Source organism: Scyliorhinus canicula, chromosome 8 (genome assembly GCF_902713615.1).
Source record: "Scyliorhinus canicula chromosome 8, sScyCan1.1, whole genome shotgun sequence".
In the NCBI taxonomy this organism is placed as follows: Eukaryota; Metazoa; Chordata; class Chondrichthyes; order Carcharhiniformes; family Scyliorhinidae; genus Scyliorhinus; species Scyliorhinus canicula.
In genome coordinates, this window is record NC_052153.1 from 197,285,541 (window position 1) to 197,304,178 (window position 18,638).

The 18,638-nt window shown below is 52.8% G+C and overlaps 1 protein-coding gene across 1 annotated transcript in view; it reads left to right on the forward strand.

Annotated features, from left to right (window-relative positions):
• The window catches only part of cplane1 (ciliogenesis and planar polarity effector 1), a 288,296-nt gene that overhangs the window by 123,289 nt on the left and 146,369 nt on the right, over positions 1 to 18,638 (forward strand). The window contains exons 24-25 of the mRNA XM_038803925.1: positions 10,303 to 10,624; positions 15,926 to 16,820. Coding sequence (XP_038659853.1) covers positions 10,303 to 10,624; positions 15,926 to 16,820 — 1,217 coding nt within the window. The remainder of the gene's footprint in view (positions 1 to 10,302; positions 10,625 to 15,925; positions 16,821 to 18,638) is intronic.

Here is an 18,638-nt window from a genome sequence, read left to right on the forward strand (position 1 = left end):
AAAATGCTCATTAGGCCACAGCTCGAGTACTGAGGGACACAGGTAGGGTGGATAGGATGGAACTTTCCCCCTTAGTACAGGGGTCAATAACCAAGGGCATAGATTTCATAAGGGACAGGAGAGAGAGGAGATTTCAGGAAAAACCTTTTCACCCCTAGGACGTTGGGAATCTGGAACTCATTGCCTGACTATAAAGTCCATTACTTTTCTCCCTCTCCTTAGCTCAGAAGAAGAGTCATCTGGACTCTTAAGTTTGTAGATGATACAAAGATCTGTGGAGGGACAGGTAGTATTGGGGAAGCAAGGGGGGCTGCAGAAGGACTTGGACAGGCTAGGAGAGCGGGCAATGAAGTGGCAGATGGAATACAATGTGGAAAAGTGTGCAGTTATGCACTTTGGAAGGAGGAATTTAAACATTGACTATTTTCTAAATGGGGAGATGTTTCAGAAAGCAAAAAGAGACTTGGGAGTCCTTGTTCACGATTCTCTTAAGGTTAAAGTGCAGGTTCAGTCGGCAATTAGGAAGGCAAATGCAATGTTAGCATTTATGTCAAGAGGGCTAGAATACAAGGCCAGGGATGTACTTCTGAGGCTGTATAAGGCTCTGGTCAGACCCCATTTGGAGTATTGTGAGCAGTTTTGGGCCCCGTATCTAAGGAAGGATGTGCTGGGCCTTGGAAAGGGTCCAGAGGAGGTTCACAAGAATGATCCCTGGAATGAAGAGCTTGTCGTATGAGGAACGGTTGAGGACTCTGGGTCTGTACTCGTTTGAGTTTAATAATAATAATAATCGCTTATTGTCACAAGTAGGCTTCAATGAAGTTACTGTGAAAAGCCCAGAATTTGGGTCTGTTCTCAAAGAACAAAGAAAAGTACAGCACAGGAACAGGCCCTTCGGCCCTCCAAGCCTGCGCTGACCATGCTGCCCGTCTAAACTAAAATCTCTGACTTTCAATACTCTTGAGGGTTCTACCATTCACTGTATATTCCCTACCTGCATTAGACCTTCCAAAATGCATTACCTCACATTTGTCCGGATTAAACTCCATCTGCCATCTCTCCGCCCAAGTCTCCATACGATCTAAATCCTGCTGTATCCTCTGACAGTCCATATCGCTATCCGCAATTCCACCAACCAGGGCCGGCTCAAGGCACCGGCAACTCGGGCGACTGCCCGGGGCGCCATGTGCTCGGGGGCGCCAGAGACTCGGGTCCCGCGCATGCGCAGTTGGGCCGGTGCCAACCAGCGCATGCGCGGTGGCCGCCCGCCCCCAGGGTGGCCCCCCGGCTCGGTCCGCCCCCCCCGCTCAGTCCCCCCCGCCCTCGGGTCCGCCCCCCCGCCCCGCCCTCGGGTCCGCCCCCCCGCCCCGCCCTCGGGTCCGCCCCCCCGCCCCGCCCTCGGGTCTGCCCCCCCACTCCGCCCCGCCCTCGGGTCCGCCCCCCCGCGTCCGCCCCCCCGCGTGTCCGCCCCCCTCTCGGGTCCGCCCCCCCGCCCCGCCCTCGGGTCCGCCCCCCCGCCCCGCCCTCGGGTCCGCCCCCCCGCCCCGCCCCGCCCTCGGGTCCGCCCCCCCGCGTCCGCCCCCCCCGCGTGTCCGCCCCCCTCTCGGGTCCGCCCCCCCGCCCCGCCCTCGGGTCCGCCCCCCCGCCCCGCCCTCGGGTCCGCCCCCCCGCCCCGCCTTCGGGTCCGCCCCCCGCGTCCGCCCCCCCCCCTCGGGTCCGCCCCCCCGCGCCTTCGGGTCCGCCCCCCCTTCGGGTCCGCCCCCCCTTCGGGTCCGCCCCCCGCGTCCGTCCCCCCGCGCCCCCCCTCGGGTCCGCGGATCCGCCCCCCCTCGGGTCCGCTCCCCCTCGGCCTCGCCCCCCCCGCCCCTCCTCGGCCCGCCCCCCCCCGCCCCCCCCCCCTGGCCCCGCCCCCCCCGGCCCCGCCCTCGCCCCCCCCGGCCCCGGCCCCCCCCCCCTCCCCCCCCCAAGGGCGCCGAAGTTCAGCTTGCCCGGGGCGCCAGCAACCCTAGAGCCGGCGCTGCCACCAACCTTTGTGTCGTCTGCAAACTTACCAATCAGACCAGTTACATTTTCCTCCAAATCATTTATATATACTACGACCAGCATAGGTCCCAGCACTGATCCCTGCGGAACACCACTAGTCACAGCCCTCCAATTAGAAAAGCACCCTTCCATTGCTACTCTCTGCCTTCTATGACCTAGCCAGTTCTGTATCCACCTTGCCAGCTTACCCCTGATCCTGTGTGACTTCACCTTTTGTACCAGTCTGCCATGAGGGATCTTGTCAAAGGCCTTACTGAAGTCCATATAGACAACATCCACTGCCCTACCTGCATCAATCATCTTTATGACCTCCTTGAAGAACTCTCTCAAGTTAGTGAGACACGACCTCCCCTTCATAAAGCCGTGCTGCCTCTCGCAAATTCGTCCACTTGCTTCCAAATAGGAGTAGATCCTGTCTCGAAAAATTCTCTCCAGTAATTTCCCGACCACTGATGTAAGGCTCACAGGCCTGTAGTTCCCTGGATTATCCTTGCTACCCTTCTGAAACAAAGGAACAACATTGGCTATTCTCCAGTCCTCCGGGACATCACCTGAAGACGGTGTTTTCTGTCAAAGATTTCTCGTTGGAGTTTAGAAGGATGAGGGGGGATCTTTATTGAAACTTGCAGGATACTGCGAGGCCTGGATAGAGTGGACGTGGAGAGGATGTTTCCACTTGTAGGAAAAACTAGAAGCAGAGGACACAACCTCAGACTAAAGGGATGATCCTTTAAAACAGAGATGAGGAGGAGTTTCTTCAGCCAGAGGGGGGTGAATCTGTGGAACTCTTTGCCGCAGAAGGCTGTGGAGGCCAAATCATGAGTGTCTTTAAAACAGAGATAGATAAGTTCTTGATTAATAAGGGGATCAGGGGTTATGGGGAGAAGGTAGGAGAATGGGGACGAGAAAAATATCAGCCGTGATTGAATGGCGGAGCAGTGGCCTAATTCTGCTCCTATGTCTTCTGGTCTTATGGACTCGAAATATTGTCTGTTTCCCTCTGCACAGATGTCGCCAAACCTGTTGCGTTTTTCCAGCATTTTCTGTTTTATTTCAGATCTCCAGCATCTGCAGTAATTTTCTTTTATTTTCGAGTTATCCCTGGTGTCCCGGGAAATATTCACCCCTCAATCAGCATCACAAACACAGAGGATCTGGTTATTATCACGTTGCTGTCTGTGGGATCTTGCTGTGCGTAAATTAGCTTCCTACATTCCAACAGTGTTTACAATCCAAAAAAATGTTCTCCATTGGCTGAGGCACTTTGAAGATGTCGAGAGGTCATTAAAAGTGCTGCATAAAAACAAGTTACTTTTTAACTTGCTTGAGTTTTTTGAAGAGGTAATGGAGAGAATTGATGAGGGTAACATTGTTGATGTGGTGTACGCAGGCTTTTAAAAGGCATTTGATTCAATGCCGCAAGCAGATTTGTGAGCAAAGTTCCAGTTTCTGGTTTCCTCCCATAGTCCAAAGATGTGCAGGGTAGATGGATTGGCCATGATAAATTGCCCTTACTGTCCAAGGAGGAGGAATGGCCCAGCTAGGGTGCTGACTTGATGGGCCAAATGGCCTCCTTCACTGTACGGATTCTATGATTGGTGGAAGGATCTAGAACCAGAGGACACAGATTTAAGATGATTGGAAAAAGTAACGATGGAGACATGGAGAAACTTTCCACACAGCGAGTGGTTAGGATTCGGAATGTTCTGTCTGAGAGTGAGAGAGACAGATTCACACAGCGAGTGGTTAGGATCCGGAATGTTCTGTCTGAGAGTGAGACAGATTCACACAGCGAGTGGTTAGGATCCGGAATGTTCTGTCTGAGAGAGAGACAGATTCACACAGCGAGTGGTTAGGATCCGGAATGTTCTGTCTGAGAGTGAGAGACAGATTCACACAGCGAGTGGTTAGGATCCGGAATGTTCTGTCTGAGAGTGAGAGAGATTCACACAGCGAGTGGTTAGGATCCGGAATGTTCTGTCTGAGAGTGAGAGAGACAGATTCACACAGCGAGTGGTTAGAACATAGAACATAGAACGATACAGCGCAGTACAGGCCCTTCGGCTCTCGATGTTGCACCGACATGGAAAAAAACTAAAGGCCATCTAACCTACACTATGCCCTTATCATCCATATGCTTATCCAATAAACTTTTAAATGCCCTCAATGTTGGCGAGTTCACTACTGTTGCAGGTAGGGCATTCCACGGCCTCATCACTCTTTGCGTAAAAAACCCACCTCTGACCTCTGTCCTGTATCTATTACCCCTCAATTTAAGGCTATGTCCCCTCGTGCTAGCCACCTCCATCCGCGGGAGAAGGCTCTCACTGTCCACCCTATCTAACCCTCTGATCATTTTGTATGCCTCTATTAAGTCACCTCTTAACCTTCTTCTCTCTAACGAAAACAACCTCAAGTCCATCACCCTTTCCTCATAAGATTTTCCCTCCATACCAGGCAACATCCTGGTAAATCTCCTCTGCACCCGTTCCAAAGCTTCCACGTCCTTCCTATAATGAGGCGACCAGAACTGTACGCAATACTCCAAATGCGGCCGTACTAGAGTTTTGTACAACTGCAACATGACCTCATGGCTCCGGAACTCAATCCCTCTACCAATAAAGGCCAACACACCATAGGCCTTCTTCACAACCCTATCAACCTGGGTGGAAACTTTCAGGGATCTATGTACATGGACACCGAGATCCCTCTGCTCATCCACACTACCAAGAATTTTACCATTAGCCAAATATTCCGCATTCCTGTTATTCTTTCCAAAGTGAATCACCTCACACTTCTCCACATTAAACTCCATTTGCCACCTCTCAGCCCAGCTCTGCAGCTTATCTATGTCCCTCTGTAACCTGCAACATCCTTCCGCACTGTCTACAACTCCACCGACTTTAGTGTCGTCTGCAAATTTACTCACCCATCCTTCTGCGCCCTCCTCTAGGTCATTTATAAAAATGACAAACAGCAACGGCCCCAGAACAGATCCTTGTGGTACGCCACTCGTAACTGAACTCCATTCTGAACATTTACCATCAACTACCACTCTCTGTCTTCTTTCAACTAGCCAATTTCTGATCCACATCTCTAAATCACCCTCAATCCCCAGCCTCCGTATTTTCTGCAATAGCCGACCGTGGGGAACCTTATCAAACATAGAACATAGAACAGTACAGCACAGCCAGGCCCTTCGGCCCTCGATGTTGTGCCGAGCAATGATCACCCTACTTAAACCCACGTAACCCGTATACCCGTAACCCAACAATCCCCCCATTCACCTTACACTACGGGCAATTTAGCATGGCCAATCCACCTAACCCGCACATCTCTGGACTTTGGACTGTGGGAGGAAACCGGAGCACCCGGAGGAAACCCACGCACACACGGGGAGGACGTGCAGACTCCACACAGACAGTGACCCAGCCGGGAATCGAACCTGGGACCCTGGAGCTGTGAAGCATTGATGCTAACCACCATGCTACCCTGAGGCCCCAAACGCTTTACTGAAATCCATATACACCACATCAACTGCTCTACCCTCGTCTACCTGTTCAGTCACCTTCTCAAAGAACTCGATAAGGTTTGTGAGGCATGACCTACCCTTCACAAAACCATTCTGACTATCCCTAATCATATTATTCCTATCTAGATGATTATAAATCGTATCTTTTATAATCCTCTCCAAGACTTTACCCACCACAGACGTTAGGCTCACCGGCCTATAGTTACCGGGGTTATTTCTACTCCCCTTCTTGAACAAAGGGACCACATTTGCTATCCTCCAGTCCTCTGGCACTATTCCTGTAGCCAATGATGACCTAAAAATCAAAGCCAAAGGCTCAGCAATCTCTTCCCTGGCTTCCCAGAGAATCCTAGGATAAATCCCATCAGGCCCCGGGGACTTATCTATTTTAACCTTGTCCAGAATTGCCAACACTTCTTCCCTACGCACCTCAATGCCATCTATTCTAATAGCCTGGGTCTCAGCATTCTCCTCCACAACATTATCTTTTTCCTGAGTGAATACTGACGAAAAGTATTCATTTAGTATCTCGCTTATCTCCTCAGCCTCCACACACAACTTCCCACCACTGTCCTTGACTGGCCCTACTCTTACCCTAGTCATTCTTTTATTCCTGACATACCTATAGAAAGCTTTTGGGTTTTCCTTGCTCCTACCTGCCAAAGACTTCTCATGTCCCCTCCTTGCTCGTCTTAGCTCTCTCTTTAGATCCTTCCTCGCTTCCTTGTAACTATCAAGCGCCCCAACTGAAACTTCACGCCTCATCTTCACATAGGCCTCCTTCTTCCTCTTAACAAGAGATTCCACTTCTTTGGTAAACCACGGTTCCCTCACTCGACCCCTTCCTCCCTGCCTGACTGGTACGTACTTATCAAGAACATGCAATAGCTGTTCCTTGAACAAGCTCCACATATCCAGTGTGCCCAACCCTTGTAGCCTACTTCTCCAACCTACATATCCTAAGTCATGTCTAATGGCATCATAATTGCCCTTCCCCCAGCTATAACTCTTGCCCTGCGGGGTATACTTATCCCTTTCCATCACTAACGTAAAGGTCACCGAATTGTGGTCACTGTTTCCAAAGTGCTCACCTACCTCCAGATCTAACACCTGGCCTGGTTCATTACCCAAAACCAAATCCAATGTGGCCTCGCCTCTTGTTGGCCTGTCAACATATTGTGTCAGGAAACCCTCCTGCACACATTGTACAAAGAACGACCCATCTAATGTACTCGAACTATATCTTTTCCAGTCAATATTTGGAAAGTTAAAGTCTCCCATAACAACTACCCTGTTACTTTCGCCCTTTTCCAGAATCATCTTCGCCATCCTTTCCTCTACATCCCTAGAACTATTAGGTGGCCTATAGAAAACTCCCAACAGGGTGACCTCTCCTTTCCTGTTTCTAACCTCAGCCCATACTACCTCGGAAGAAGAGTCCCCATCTAGCATCCTTTCCGCCACCGTAATACTGTCCTTGACTAGCAGCGCCACACCTCCCCCTCTTTTGCCCCCTTCTCTGAGCTTACTAAAACACCTAAACCCCGGAACCTGCAACAACCACTCCTGTCCCTGCTCTATCCATGTCTCTGAAATGGCCACAACATCGAAGTCCCAGGTACCAACCCATGCTGCCAGTTCCCCTACCTTATTTCGTATACTCCTGGCATTGAAGTAGACACACTTCAAACCACCTACCTGAACACTGGCACCCTCCTGCGAAGTCAAATCTGTGCTCCTGACCTCTATACTCTCAATCTCCCATACCCCAAAACTACAATCCAGGTTCCCATGCCCCTGCTGAATTAGTTTAAACCCCCCAAAGAGCACTAACAAATCTCCCCACCAGGATATTGGTGCCCCTCAGGTTCAGATGTAGACCATCCTGTCTATAGAGGCCCCACCTTCCCCAGAAAGAGCCCCAGTTATCCAGAAATCTGAATTCCTCCCGCCTGCACCATCCCTGTAGCCACGTGTTTAATTGCTCTCTCTCCCTATTCCTCGTCTCACTATCACGTGGCACGGGCAACAACCCAGAGATAACAACTCTGTTTGTTCTCGCTCTGAGCTTCCATCCTAGCTCCCTAAAGGCCTGCCTGACATCTTTGTCCCCTTTCCTACCTATGTCGTTAGTGCCAATGTGGACTACGACTTGGGGCTGCTCCCCCTCCCCCTTAAGGACCCGAAAAACACGATCCGAGACATCACTTACCCTTGCACCTGGGAGGCAACATACCAAACGTGAGTCTCTCTCGCTCCCACAAAATCTCCTATCTGTGCCCCTGACTATTGAGTCCCCAATTACTAATGTTCTACTGGGGCAGCAGGGTAGCATGGTGGTTAGCATAAATTCTTCACAGCTCCAGGGTCCCAGGTTCGATTCCCGGCTGGGTCACTGTCTGTGTGGAGTCTGCACGTCCTCCCCCTGTGTGCGTGGGTTTCCTCCGGGTGCTCCGGTTTCCTCCCACAGTCCAAAGATGTGCGGGTTAGGTGGATTGGCCATGCTAAATTGCCCGTAGTGTCCTAATAAAAAGTAAGGTTAAGGGGGGGGGGGGGGGGGGGGGGGGGTTGTTGGGTTACAGGTATAGGGTGGATACGTGGGTTTGAGTAGGGTGATCATGGCTCGGCACAACATTGAGGGCCGAAGGGCCTGTTCTGTGCTGCACTGTTCTATGTTCTATGTTCCTTTCCCCCCTACCCTTCTGAGCAACAGGGACAGACTCCGTGCCAGAGGCCCGTACCCCATGGCTTACCCCTGGTAAGTCGTCCCCCCCCACAAGTATCCAAAACGGTATACTTGTTACTCAGGGGAACGACCGCAGGGGGTCCCTGCACTGACTGCTTCTTCCCAGTCCCTCTTACAGTTACCCATCTATCTCCAGTCTTTGGTGTAACTACTTCCCTGAAGCTCCTATCTATGACCCCCTCTGCCTCCCGAATGATCCGAAGTTCATCCAGCTCAAGCTCCAGGTCCCTAACATGGTTTTTGAGGAGCTGGAGTTGGGTGCACTTCCCACAGATGAAATCAGCAGGGACACTGACGGCGCCCCTCACCTCAAACATCCTGCAGGAGGAGCATTGTACTGCCTTCCCTGACATCACCTCTAGATTTTTAAAAAAACAAGAAAAAGAAAAAGAAAGGGAGAGCTTACCTGATATTACCTCAAACCCTGCTCCCGCTGAAAGTTAAGCAAATTTAAAGGCACTCACTCACCTTCACGACAGGCCCCTGCTCCCACTTCCCAACAACCGTGGGTTTTTTTTGGTTAGAGGAGGAGGTAGGGTGGGAAACACAGACGAAGTGTTTCGGGTTTAACTGTCACTTGACAACAGCCCCTCCACAAACCACCTTCAACTTAGGCTGGCCGCACTGCACGTATGCAAATTTCCCCAGAACAGCTGACCAGTAGCTCTGCTCTGATGCCCTCTGCTGGATGAAGATGATCTCCCTCTGTTAGGATCCGGAATGTTCTGTCTGAGAGTGAGAGAGACAGATTCACACAGCGAGTGGTTAGGATCCGGAATGTTCTGTCTGAGAGACAGATTCACACAGCGAGTGGTTAGGATCCGGAATGTTCTGTCTGAGAGTGAGAGAGACAGATTCACACAGCGAGTGGTTAGGATCCGGAATATTCTGTCTGGGAGTGAGAGAGACAGATTCACACAGCGAGTGGTTAGGATCCGGAATGTTCTGTCTGAGAGAGAGACAGATTCACACAGCGAGTGATTAGGATCCGGAATGTTCTGTCTGAGACAGATTCACACAGCGAGTGGTTAGGATCCGGAATGTTCTGTCTGAGAGAGAGACAGATTCACACAGCGAGTGGTTAGGATCCGGAATGTTCTATCTGAGAGAGAGAGGGACAGATTCACACAGCGAGTGGTTAGGATCCGGAATGTTCTGTCTGAGAGAGAGACAGATTCACACAGCGAGTGGTTAGGATCCGGAATGTTCTCTCTGAGAGTGAGAGAGACAGATTCACACAGCGAGTGGTTAGGATCCGGAATGTTCTGTCTGAGAGACAGATTCACACAGCGAGTGGTTAGGATCCGGAATGTTCTGTCTGAGAGAGAGACAGATTCACACAGCGAGTGGTTAGGATCCGGAATGTTCTGTCTGAGAGAGAGACAGATTCACACAGCGAGTGGTTAGGATCCGGAATGTTCTGCCTGAGAGAGAGAGAGACAGATTCACACAGCGAGTGGTTAGGATCCGGAATGTTCTGTGTGAGACAGATTCACACAGCGAGTGGTTAGGATCCGGAATGTTCTTTGTGAGAGTGAGGTTAGACAGGTTTAATCATGGCTTTCAAAAAGGAATTGGATTATGACATGAAGCAAAATAATTTGCAGGGATATTGGGACAGGGTGGGGGTGACACTAGCTGAGTGGCTCCTCGGAGGGCTAGCACACACACAGCGGGCTGAATGTGCGGTAGTCAGTCTATGATTCTGAATTGAGACATTGGCCCCCATTCGATTGAACGCGTCCGCCAGCTGAACAGGACTTGGTGCGAGTTCGGACTTGAGCAGCAGCTTTTTCAGCTGTTCTCAGGTTTTGCGCAGTATGTCCGTGTGGCGTGTGTTTGGAATAGTGAAGCGTGCGGTAACTAAACCCGGGGAGGGGTTTCCGCGGCAGCTAGACTGAGGTAGATGTGGAGTTAGGTGAACCTGCAGAGGTGAAAGTAGATGGTGTTGGTGAACGCTGAAATGTGTTTTGTTTCTCAGGCCCCGATGGAGAGGAGATGATGTCAGTCTTGCTGCATGACCTTTATCGACAGAAGATGAAAATGATGAAATGGACAATACAGAGCATTGGCCCCACTGAACAGCACGTATGGGAACGAGCTGAAGAGGGTTTGAGGGATCAAGAAGACCAGACGTACGATCGGTTTTCCTTGGGGACAAGTTTGAGCAGAAGCTCTATGACAGACACCAGAAGAAGCCAGAACCAGGGTGATGGAGACACGAGTGACAATATCTCGGAAGAATGCCAGGATCTCAGTGAATGGCAGGACAGTATCCAGCAACCGATGGGCACTGGCCACAGGTAACACACATGGGTCAGTTTGATATGCAGCTGGGGAGGGGCAGCATCTGGGGATCCAGTTAACAAATAGCAATTCCAGAGTGAGAAACAATGTCAGGGCTAACCCGAGTTCTGGAATAAAGGAAGGCAGGGATACAGTTAGGTGGAATTGAGGAATATGGGGAGTGGCTGGGCAGGTAGGGTTAATGGGCACAGGATGGTAGGTGTGTCCATGGGGAGAGGGGCACAGAGCAAGGTTCAGGGAGATCCCAGAGCCTGTAACACAGAGCTTGGGCTTATAAATAGGATGTGTTAATCATGCCACACAAGTGTCGTGCAGCACCGAGAGGGAATGGAACCATTGCCCCTTGATGTTGACTGGAATTACTGTCCCCATCACAGAGTTCCCTATTATCAGTAATTCAACTGGAGCAGCCATATCAATACTGTGGGACAAGGTTGCATTTTTAAAATTCATTGCTGGGATGTGGCTGTTGCTGGGCGGGGTCAGCATTTTTACCCATCCCAATTGCCCATGGTTTGCTCGGCCATGTTGAGGGCATTTAAGAATCAACTCATTGGTTTCACATGTCGGCCAGACCAGGTAAGGGCGGCAGATTTCCTTCCCGAAAGAGAAGCAGATGGGTTGTTACGGCAATCGGCAATGTCTTCATGGTCATCATTAGGCTTTTAATGACAGATTTTTATTGAATTCAAATTTCATCATCTACCCGGGGGGGGGGGGGGGGGGGGGGGGGATTTGAACCCGGGTCCCCAGAGCATTACCCTGGATCCCAGAGCATTACCCTGGACCCAGCACCCAGAGCATTCCCCTGGATCATAGCACCCAGAGAATTCCCCTGGATCCCAGCTCCCCAGAGCATTACACTGGATCTCAGCTCCCCAGAGCATTACCCTGGATCACAGCTCCCAGAGCATTCCCCTGGACCCCAGAGCATTCCCCTGGACCCCAGAGCATTCCCCTGGACCCCAGAGCATTCCCCTGGATCCCAGAGCATTCCCCTGGACCCCATAGCATTACCCCGGATCCCAGAACATTCCCCCGGATCCCAGAGCATTACCCTGGATCCCAAAGCATTCCCCTGGATCCCAGCTCCCAGAACATTACCCTGGACCCCAGCTCCCAGAGCATTCCCCTGGATCCCAGCTCCCAGTGCATTACCCTGGATCCCAGCTCCCAGAGCCTTCCCCTGGATCCCAGCTCCCAGAGCATTACCCTGGACCCCAGAGCATTACCCTGGATCCCAGCTCCCAGCGCATTCCCATGGATCCTAGCTCCCCAGAGCATTACACTGGACCCCATCCCCCAGAGAATTACCCTGGACCCCAGAGCATTCCCCTGGATCCCAGCTCCCAGAGCATTCCCCTGGATCCCAGCTCCCAGAGCATTCGCCTGGATCCCAGCTCCCCAGAGCATTCCCCTGGATCCCAGCTCCCCAGAGCATTCCCCTGGATCCCAGCTCCCCAGAGCATTCCCCTGGATCCCTGCTCCCCAGAGCATTCCCCTGGATCCCAGCTCCCCAGAGCATTCCCCTGGATCCCAGCTCCCCAGAGCATTCCCCTGGATCCCAGCTCCCCAGAGCATTCCCCTGGATCCCAGCTCCCCAGAGCATTCCCCTGGATCCCAGCTCCCCAGAGCATTCCCCTGGATCCCAGCTCCCCAGAGCATTCCCCTGGATCCCAGTTCCCCAGAGCATTACCCTGGATCCCAGCTCCCAGAGCATTACCTTGGATCCCAGCTCCTCAGAGCATTCCCCTGGATCCCAGAGCATTCCCCTGGATCCCAGAGCATTCTCCTGGATCCCAGAGCATTCTCCTGGATCCCAGAGCATTCCCCTGGATCCCAGAGCATTCCCCTGGATCCCAGCTCCTCAGAGCATTCCCCTGGATCCCAGAGCATTCCCCTGGATCCCAGCTCCCAGAGCATTACCCTGGATCCCAGCTCCCAGAGCCTTCCCCTGGATGCCAGCCCCCAGAGCCTTCCCCTGGATGCCAGCCCCCAGAGCCTTCCCCTGGATGCCAGCTCCCAGAGCCTTCCCCTGGATGCCAGCTCCCCAGGGCATTTCCCTGGATGCCAGCTCCCCAGGGCATTCCCCTGGATGCCAGCTCCCAGAGCCTTCCCCTGGATGCCAGCTCCCCAGAGCATTCCCCTGGATCCCAGCTCCCCAGAGCATTCACCTGGATCCCAGCTCCACAGAGCATTCCCCTGGATCCCAGCTCCCAGAGCGTTCCCCTGGATCCCAGCTCCCAGAGCAGTCCCCTGGATCCCAGCACCCAGAGCATTCCCCTGGATCCCAGAGCATTCCCCTGGATCCCAGGTCCCAGAGCATTACCCTGGATCCCAGCTCCCAGAGCATTCCCCTGGATCCCAGAGCATTCCCCTGGATCCCAGCTCATAGAGCATTCCCCTGGATCCCAGCTCATAGAGCATTCCCCTGGATCCCAGCTCATAGAGCATAGCCCTGGAACCCAGCTCCCCAGAGCATACCCCTGGATCCCAGCTCCCCAGAGCATACCCCTGGATCCCAGCTTCCCAGAGCATTCCCCTGGATCCCAGCTCCCAGAGCATTCCCCTGGATCCCAGACCATTCCCCTGGATCCCAGCTCCCCAGAGCATTCCCCTGGATCCCAGCTCCCAGAGCATTCCCCTGGATCCCAGAGCATTACCCTGGATCAGCATGGTAGCATAGGGATTACGGTTACCCTGGATCAGCATGGTAGCATAGTGGTTAGCACAATTGCTTCACAGCGCCAGGGTCCCAGGTTCGATTCCGGCTTGGGTCACTGTCTGTGCAGAGTCTGCACATCCTCCCCGTGTCTGTGTGGGTTTCCTCCGGGTGCTCCGGTTTCCTCCCACAGTCCAAAGATGCACAGGTTAGGTGGATTGGCTATGTTAAATTGCCCTTAGTGTCCAAAAACAAAGGTTAGGTGGGATTACTGGGTTACGGGGAGAGGGTGGGGGTGCAGGTTTTGGTGGGAAACTCTCTCCAAGGACCGGTGTTGACCCAATGGGCTGAATGGCCTCCTTCTGTACTGTAAATTCTCTGATTCTATGAATGTTGGATAGCCGGATGTGCTGCAGACACCGAGAAACACGAACTAAACACACTATTCAGCAGAATTTAACTGCAGTCCGCTGAATCGCACCCTTTCTGTCTGTTGATGTAATCTGCAATGTGCTCTGTCTGAAAGCTCAGTAGAACAAAGAACAAAGAAAAGTACAGCACAGGAACAGGCCCTTCGGCCCTCCAAGCCTGTGCTGATCATACTGCCCGTCTAAACTAAAATCTTCTACACTTCCGGGGTCCGTATCCCTCTATTCCCATCCTATTCATGTATTTGTCAAGATGCCCCTTAAATGTCACTATCGTCCCTGCTTCCACCACCTCCTCCGGCAGCGAGTTCCAGGCACCCACTACCCTCTGTGTAAAAAACTTGCCTCGTACATCTCCTCTAAACCTTGCCCCTCACACCTTAAACCAGTCCAAAGATGTGCGGGTTAGGTGGATTGGCCATGCTAAATTGCCCGTAGTGTCCTAAAAGTAAGGTTAAGGGGGGGGGTTGTTGGCTTACGGGTATAGGGTGGATACGTGGGTTTGAGTAGGGTGATCATTGCTCGGCACAACATCGAGGGCCGAAGGGCCTGTTCTGTGCTGTACTGTTCTATGTTCTATGCCCCTAGTAATTGACCCCTCTACCCTGGGGAAAAGCCCCTGACTATCCACTCTGTCTGTGCCCCTCATAATTTTGTAGACCTCTATCAGTTCGCCCCTCAAGCTCCGTCGTTCCAGTGAGAACAAACCGAGTTTATTCAACCGTTCCTCATAGCTAATGCCCTCCATACCAGGCAACATCCTGGTAAATCTCTTCTGCACCCTCTCCAAATCCTCCACATCCTTCTGGTAGTGTGGCGACGAGAATTGAACACTATACTCCAAGTGTGGCCTAACTAAGATTCTATACAGCTGCAACATGACTTGTCAATTCTTATACTCAATGCCCCGGCCAATGAAGGCAAGCATGCCGTATGCCTTCTTGACTACCTTCTCCACCTGTGTTGCCCCTTTCAGTGACCTGTGGACCTGTACACCTAGATCTCTCTGACTTTCAATACTCTTGAGGGTTCTACCATTCACTGTATATTTCCTACCTGCATTAGACCTTCCAAAATGCATTACCTCACATTTGTCCGGATTAAACTCCATCTGCCATCTCTCTGCCCAAGTCTCCAAACGATCTAAATCCTGCTGTATCCTCTTACAGTCCTCATCGCTATCCGCAATTCCACCAACCTTTGTGTCATCTGCAAACTTACTAATCAGACCAGTTACATTTTCCTCCAAATCATTTATATGAATACTACGAACAGCAAAGGTCCCAGCACTGATCCCTGCGGAACACCACTGGTCCAGCCCTCCAATTAGAAAAGCACCCTTCCATTGCTACTGTCTGCCTTCTATGACCTAGCCAGTTCTGTATCCACCTTGCCAGCTCACCCCTGATCCCGTGTGACTTCACCTTTTGTACCAGTCTGCCATGAGGGACCTTGTCAAAGGCCTTACTGAAGTCCATATAGACAACAGCCACTGCCCTACCTGCATCAATCATCTTTGTGACCTCTTCGAAAAACTCTATCAAGTTAGTGAGACACGACCTCCCCTTCACAAAACCGTGCTGCCTCTCGCTAAAAAGTCCATTTGCTTCCAAATGGGAGTAGATCCTGTCTTGAAGAATTCTCTTCAGTAATTTCCCGACCACTGATGTGAGGCTCACCGGCCTGGAGTTCCCTGGATTATCCTTGCTACCCCTTCTTGAAATGAAAATGAAAATCGCTTATTGTCACGAGTAGGCTTCAATGAAGTTAGTGTGAAAAGCCCCAGGTCGCCACATTCCGGCGCCTGTCCGGGGAGGCTGGTACGGGAATCGAACCGTGCTGCTGGCCTGCTTGGTCTGCTTTAAAAGCCAGCAATTTAGCCTGGTGAGCTAAACCAGCCCCTTCTTAAACAAAGGAACAACATTGGTTATTCTCCAGTCCTCCGGGAGATCACCTGAAGACAGTGAGGATCCAAAGATTTCTGTCAGGGCCTCAACAATTCCCTCTGAAGCAGATTAAATAATAACTTTATTCAAGAATTAGGTTGAATAATTTACTGAGCTCTGGGGAAGGAGCAGGTCAATGGAATAGGTATACCAAACAGCCTGCATGGGAACAATGGGCTGAATGGCCTCATGTGAGCTGTATTACTCTGTGTTCAAAAAATATCTGACTGACTGCAACAGGGCTTTGTTCTGTATTTACAGGAACACAGCACCCAGTCCCCAGAGGAACTCAGCCAGCAGGAGCAATGGTCCAGCGTGCAGGAAGGATGGAGGCTCAGAGGTTTACACACCTTGCCTGCCTGTGGTGGGTTCGTGGGAGTTTGAACGTGATGATGAAGAGTATGTGAAGTTCCTGGAGTTGTTCCTGAGCTACCTGTTGGAGAGAGACCAGATAGTGAACGAGGACCCGGCAGTCCCACTGCTGAGCAGTTGCTCGGCCTACCTGAGGGAGCAGGAGCTGAACTCGTTGGTCTTCCAGGTTCACAGCACTTTAAAGCGGCGACAGAGCAAGGGCAGAGCTGCCAGAGAATCAAAGGCATCTTCTGACTTTGAGTCAGACTGGCGCCAGAACGAGAACCTTGGTTGTGGGGGAGGATGGAAACCCCCAGTCTCCTCCCCCACTCCAGCAATGCTCCAGTCCACTCTCCATTCGGAAGTACTGTCAAACGAGCACAATGTTCACAGTTATTTTCCTGCTGTTGACACGTGGGGCAAGGCGAGGGGCAGAGGCCTGTTTGGGTTAAAGTTGCACTCTTTGCCGAGTAAGTTAAACGTGCATCAGAAGTGGGCAGCTGCTCGTGACGCTGCCTGTCCCACCACGAGGACAGACCACGCTCCCTGCTGCTCAGTGTTGGCTGTGTTGGAAGAGGACCTCACCACTGAGCTGGAACACCAGTTCCACAGCACGGCAAAGCTCCTGGAGTGGATGATCCGATGGTCTGAACGGAGACTGCTTTGTGGCCCTCACAAAGTGGAGAAATTACTGGAGCACAACACTGCCATCCGGGTCAAAGTATCGCTGCCTGCCATCCTGCGCTCTCTCTGGCTGATGCACAAGGACCTGAAGCCTGAAACATTGGATAACTGCAGCCACTGGGTACGTTACTGAACACCTTTCACCTCCATCTCCCAAAATCAGAGACTGGCTCCGAACAGGAGGTTACCATTTGGTCGACTATCTCGAAAGGAACTTTCCACCGAGTGTCACTCCCCTCCCCTTTCCTGCAGCCCCTGCAAATTGTTCCCATTCTTCAGCTAATAACCCAGTTCCCTTTTGAAGTTCCACACCGTTCTCCTCATGGCTCTGAGTTGTGGATCACCCGGTTTGAAATGGTGCTCTGCACATCAAAGTCTGGGTCATTTGATCTATGTCAGGAAAAGCCAGGATGCCAACACTGACCCCTGGGGAACTCCACTAAAACCCGCCTCCCAGTCCCAAAAAACACTCAAATCACTATCCAGGGTTGGGATAAAAGAAAATTACTGCGGATGCTGGAATCTGAAACGAAAGGGAAAATGCTGGAAAATCTCAGCAAGTCTGGCAGCATCTGGAGAGAAAAGAGCTAACGTTTCGAGTCCGATGACTCTTTGTCAAAGCTAACAGACAGAGAGAGTGGGAAATATTTATACTGTGGAGTGAGAATGACCTTTCACATCTTTTGTTCTCTCTGGGGACTGCCATTAACACTCTTTCCCCTTGGTATCTGTGGCCATTAGCACCCGGTTTCCCTGGGTTTCTGTGGCCATTAGCACCCGGTTTCCCTGGGTTTCTGTGGCTATGACTCATCTTCCATTCTCAGTATAAATATTTCCCACTCTCTCTGTCCGTTAGCTTTGACAAAGAGTCATCAGACTCGAAATATTAGCTCTTTTCTCTCCCTACAGATGCTGCCAGACTTGCTGAGATTTTCCAGCATTTTCCCTTTCGATCCAGGTTTGGGAGATTGAGGTTGTGGAGGGAAGATCTCCGGAGGGGATCAGGTCAGTGACAGTCCTGGAAACAGTGGCCTGATGCTGGATGGTGGGGTCATGGTCCAGGGGGAGGTCAGAGTTGCCGTTCTGCCTCTGCAAGGTAGAGATCAGGGAGCCAAACAACAACAACCCCACCCTGTCACCGGGTTTGGTGACAAGTGTTGGACCTGAGAGAGCGGAGAGCAGCCAGTTCCCATGGTGACAGGTTAGAGTGGGGCAGGGAGCCCCCCCCCCAGGTTAGAGTGGGGCAGGAGCCCCTCCCCCCCCCCCCCGGTTAGAGTGGGGCAGGAGCCCCCCCCCCCCCCCCCGGTGAGAGGGGGGCAGGAGCTGCCCCCCCCCCTCCCCCGGTTAGAGTGGGGCAGGAGCCCCCCCCCCCCCCCCCCCCCCCCGGTTAGAGTGGGGCAGGAGCCCCCCCCCCCCCCCCCCCCCCCCGGTTAGAGTGGGGCAGGAGCCCCCCCCCCCCTCCCCCCGGTTAGAGTGGGGCAGGAGCCCCCCCCCCCCCCCCCCGGTTAGAGTGGGGCAGGAGCCCCTCCACCCCCGGTTAGAGTGGGGCAGGAGCCCCCCCCCCCGGTTAGAGTGGGGCAGGAGCCCCTCCCCCCCCCCCCGGTTAGGGTGGGGCAGGAGCCCCCCCCCCCCCCCCCCCCCGGTTAGAGTGGGGCAGGAACCCCCCCCCCATTCAGCAGATCCTTTCTGCCACCTCCAGTGTGCCCCCTCCATCCGGACCCCTCCCTCCGCTCCTTTACCTGCTTTGATCTTTTCATTCAGATATGTCGGCGTAACATTGACTGTCTGACCACCCTAACCGGGGGGGGGAGGGGGGGCCCTGCCCCACCCCACTCTAACCGGGGGGGGGGGCTCCTGCCCCACTGTAACCGGGGGGTGGGGGGGGGCTCCTGCCCCACTCTAACCGGGGAGGGGGCTCCTGCCCCACTCTAACCGGGGA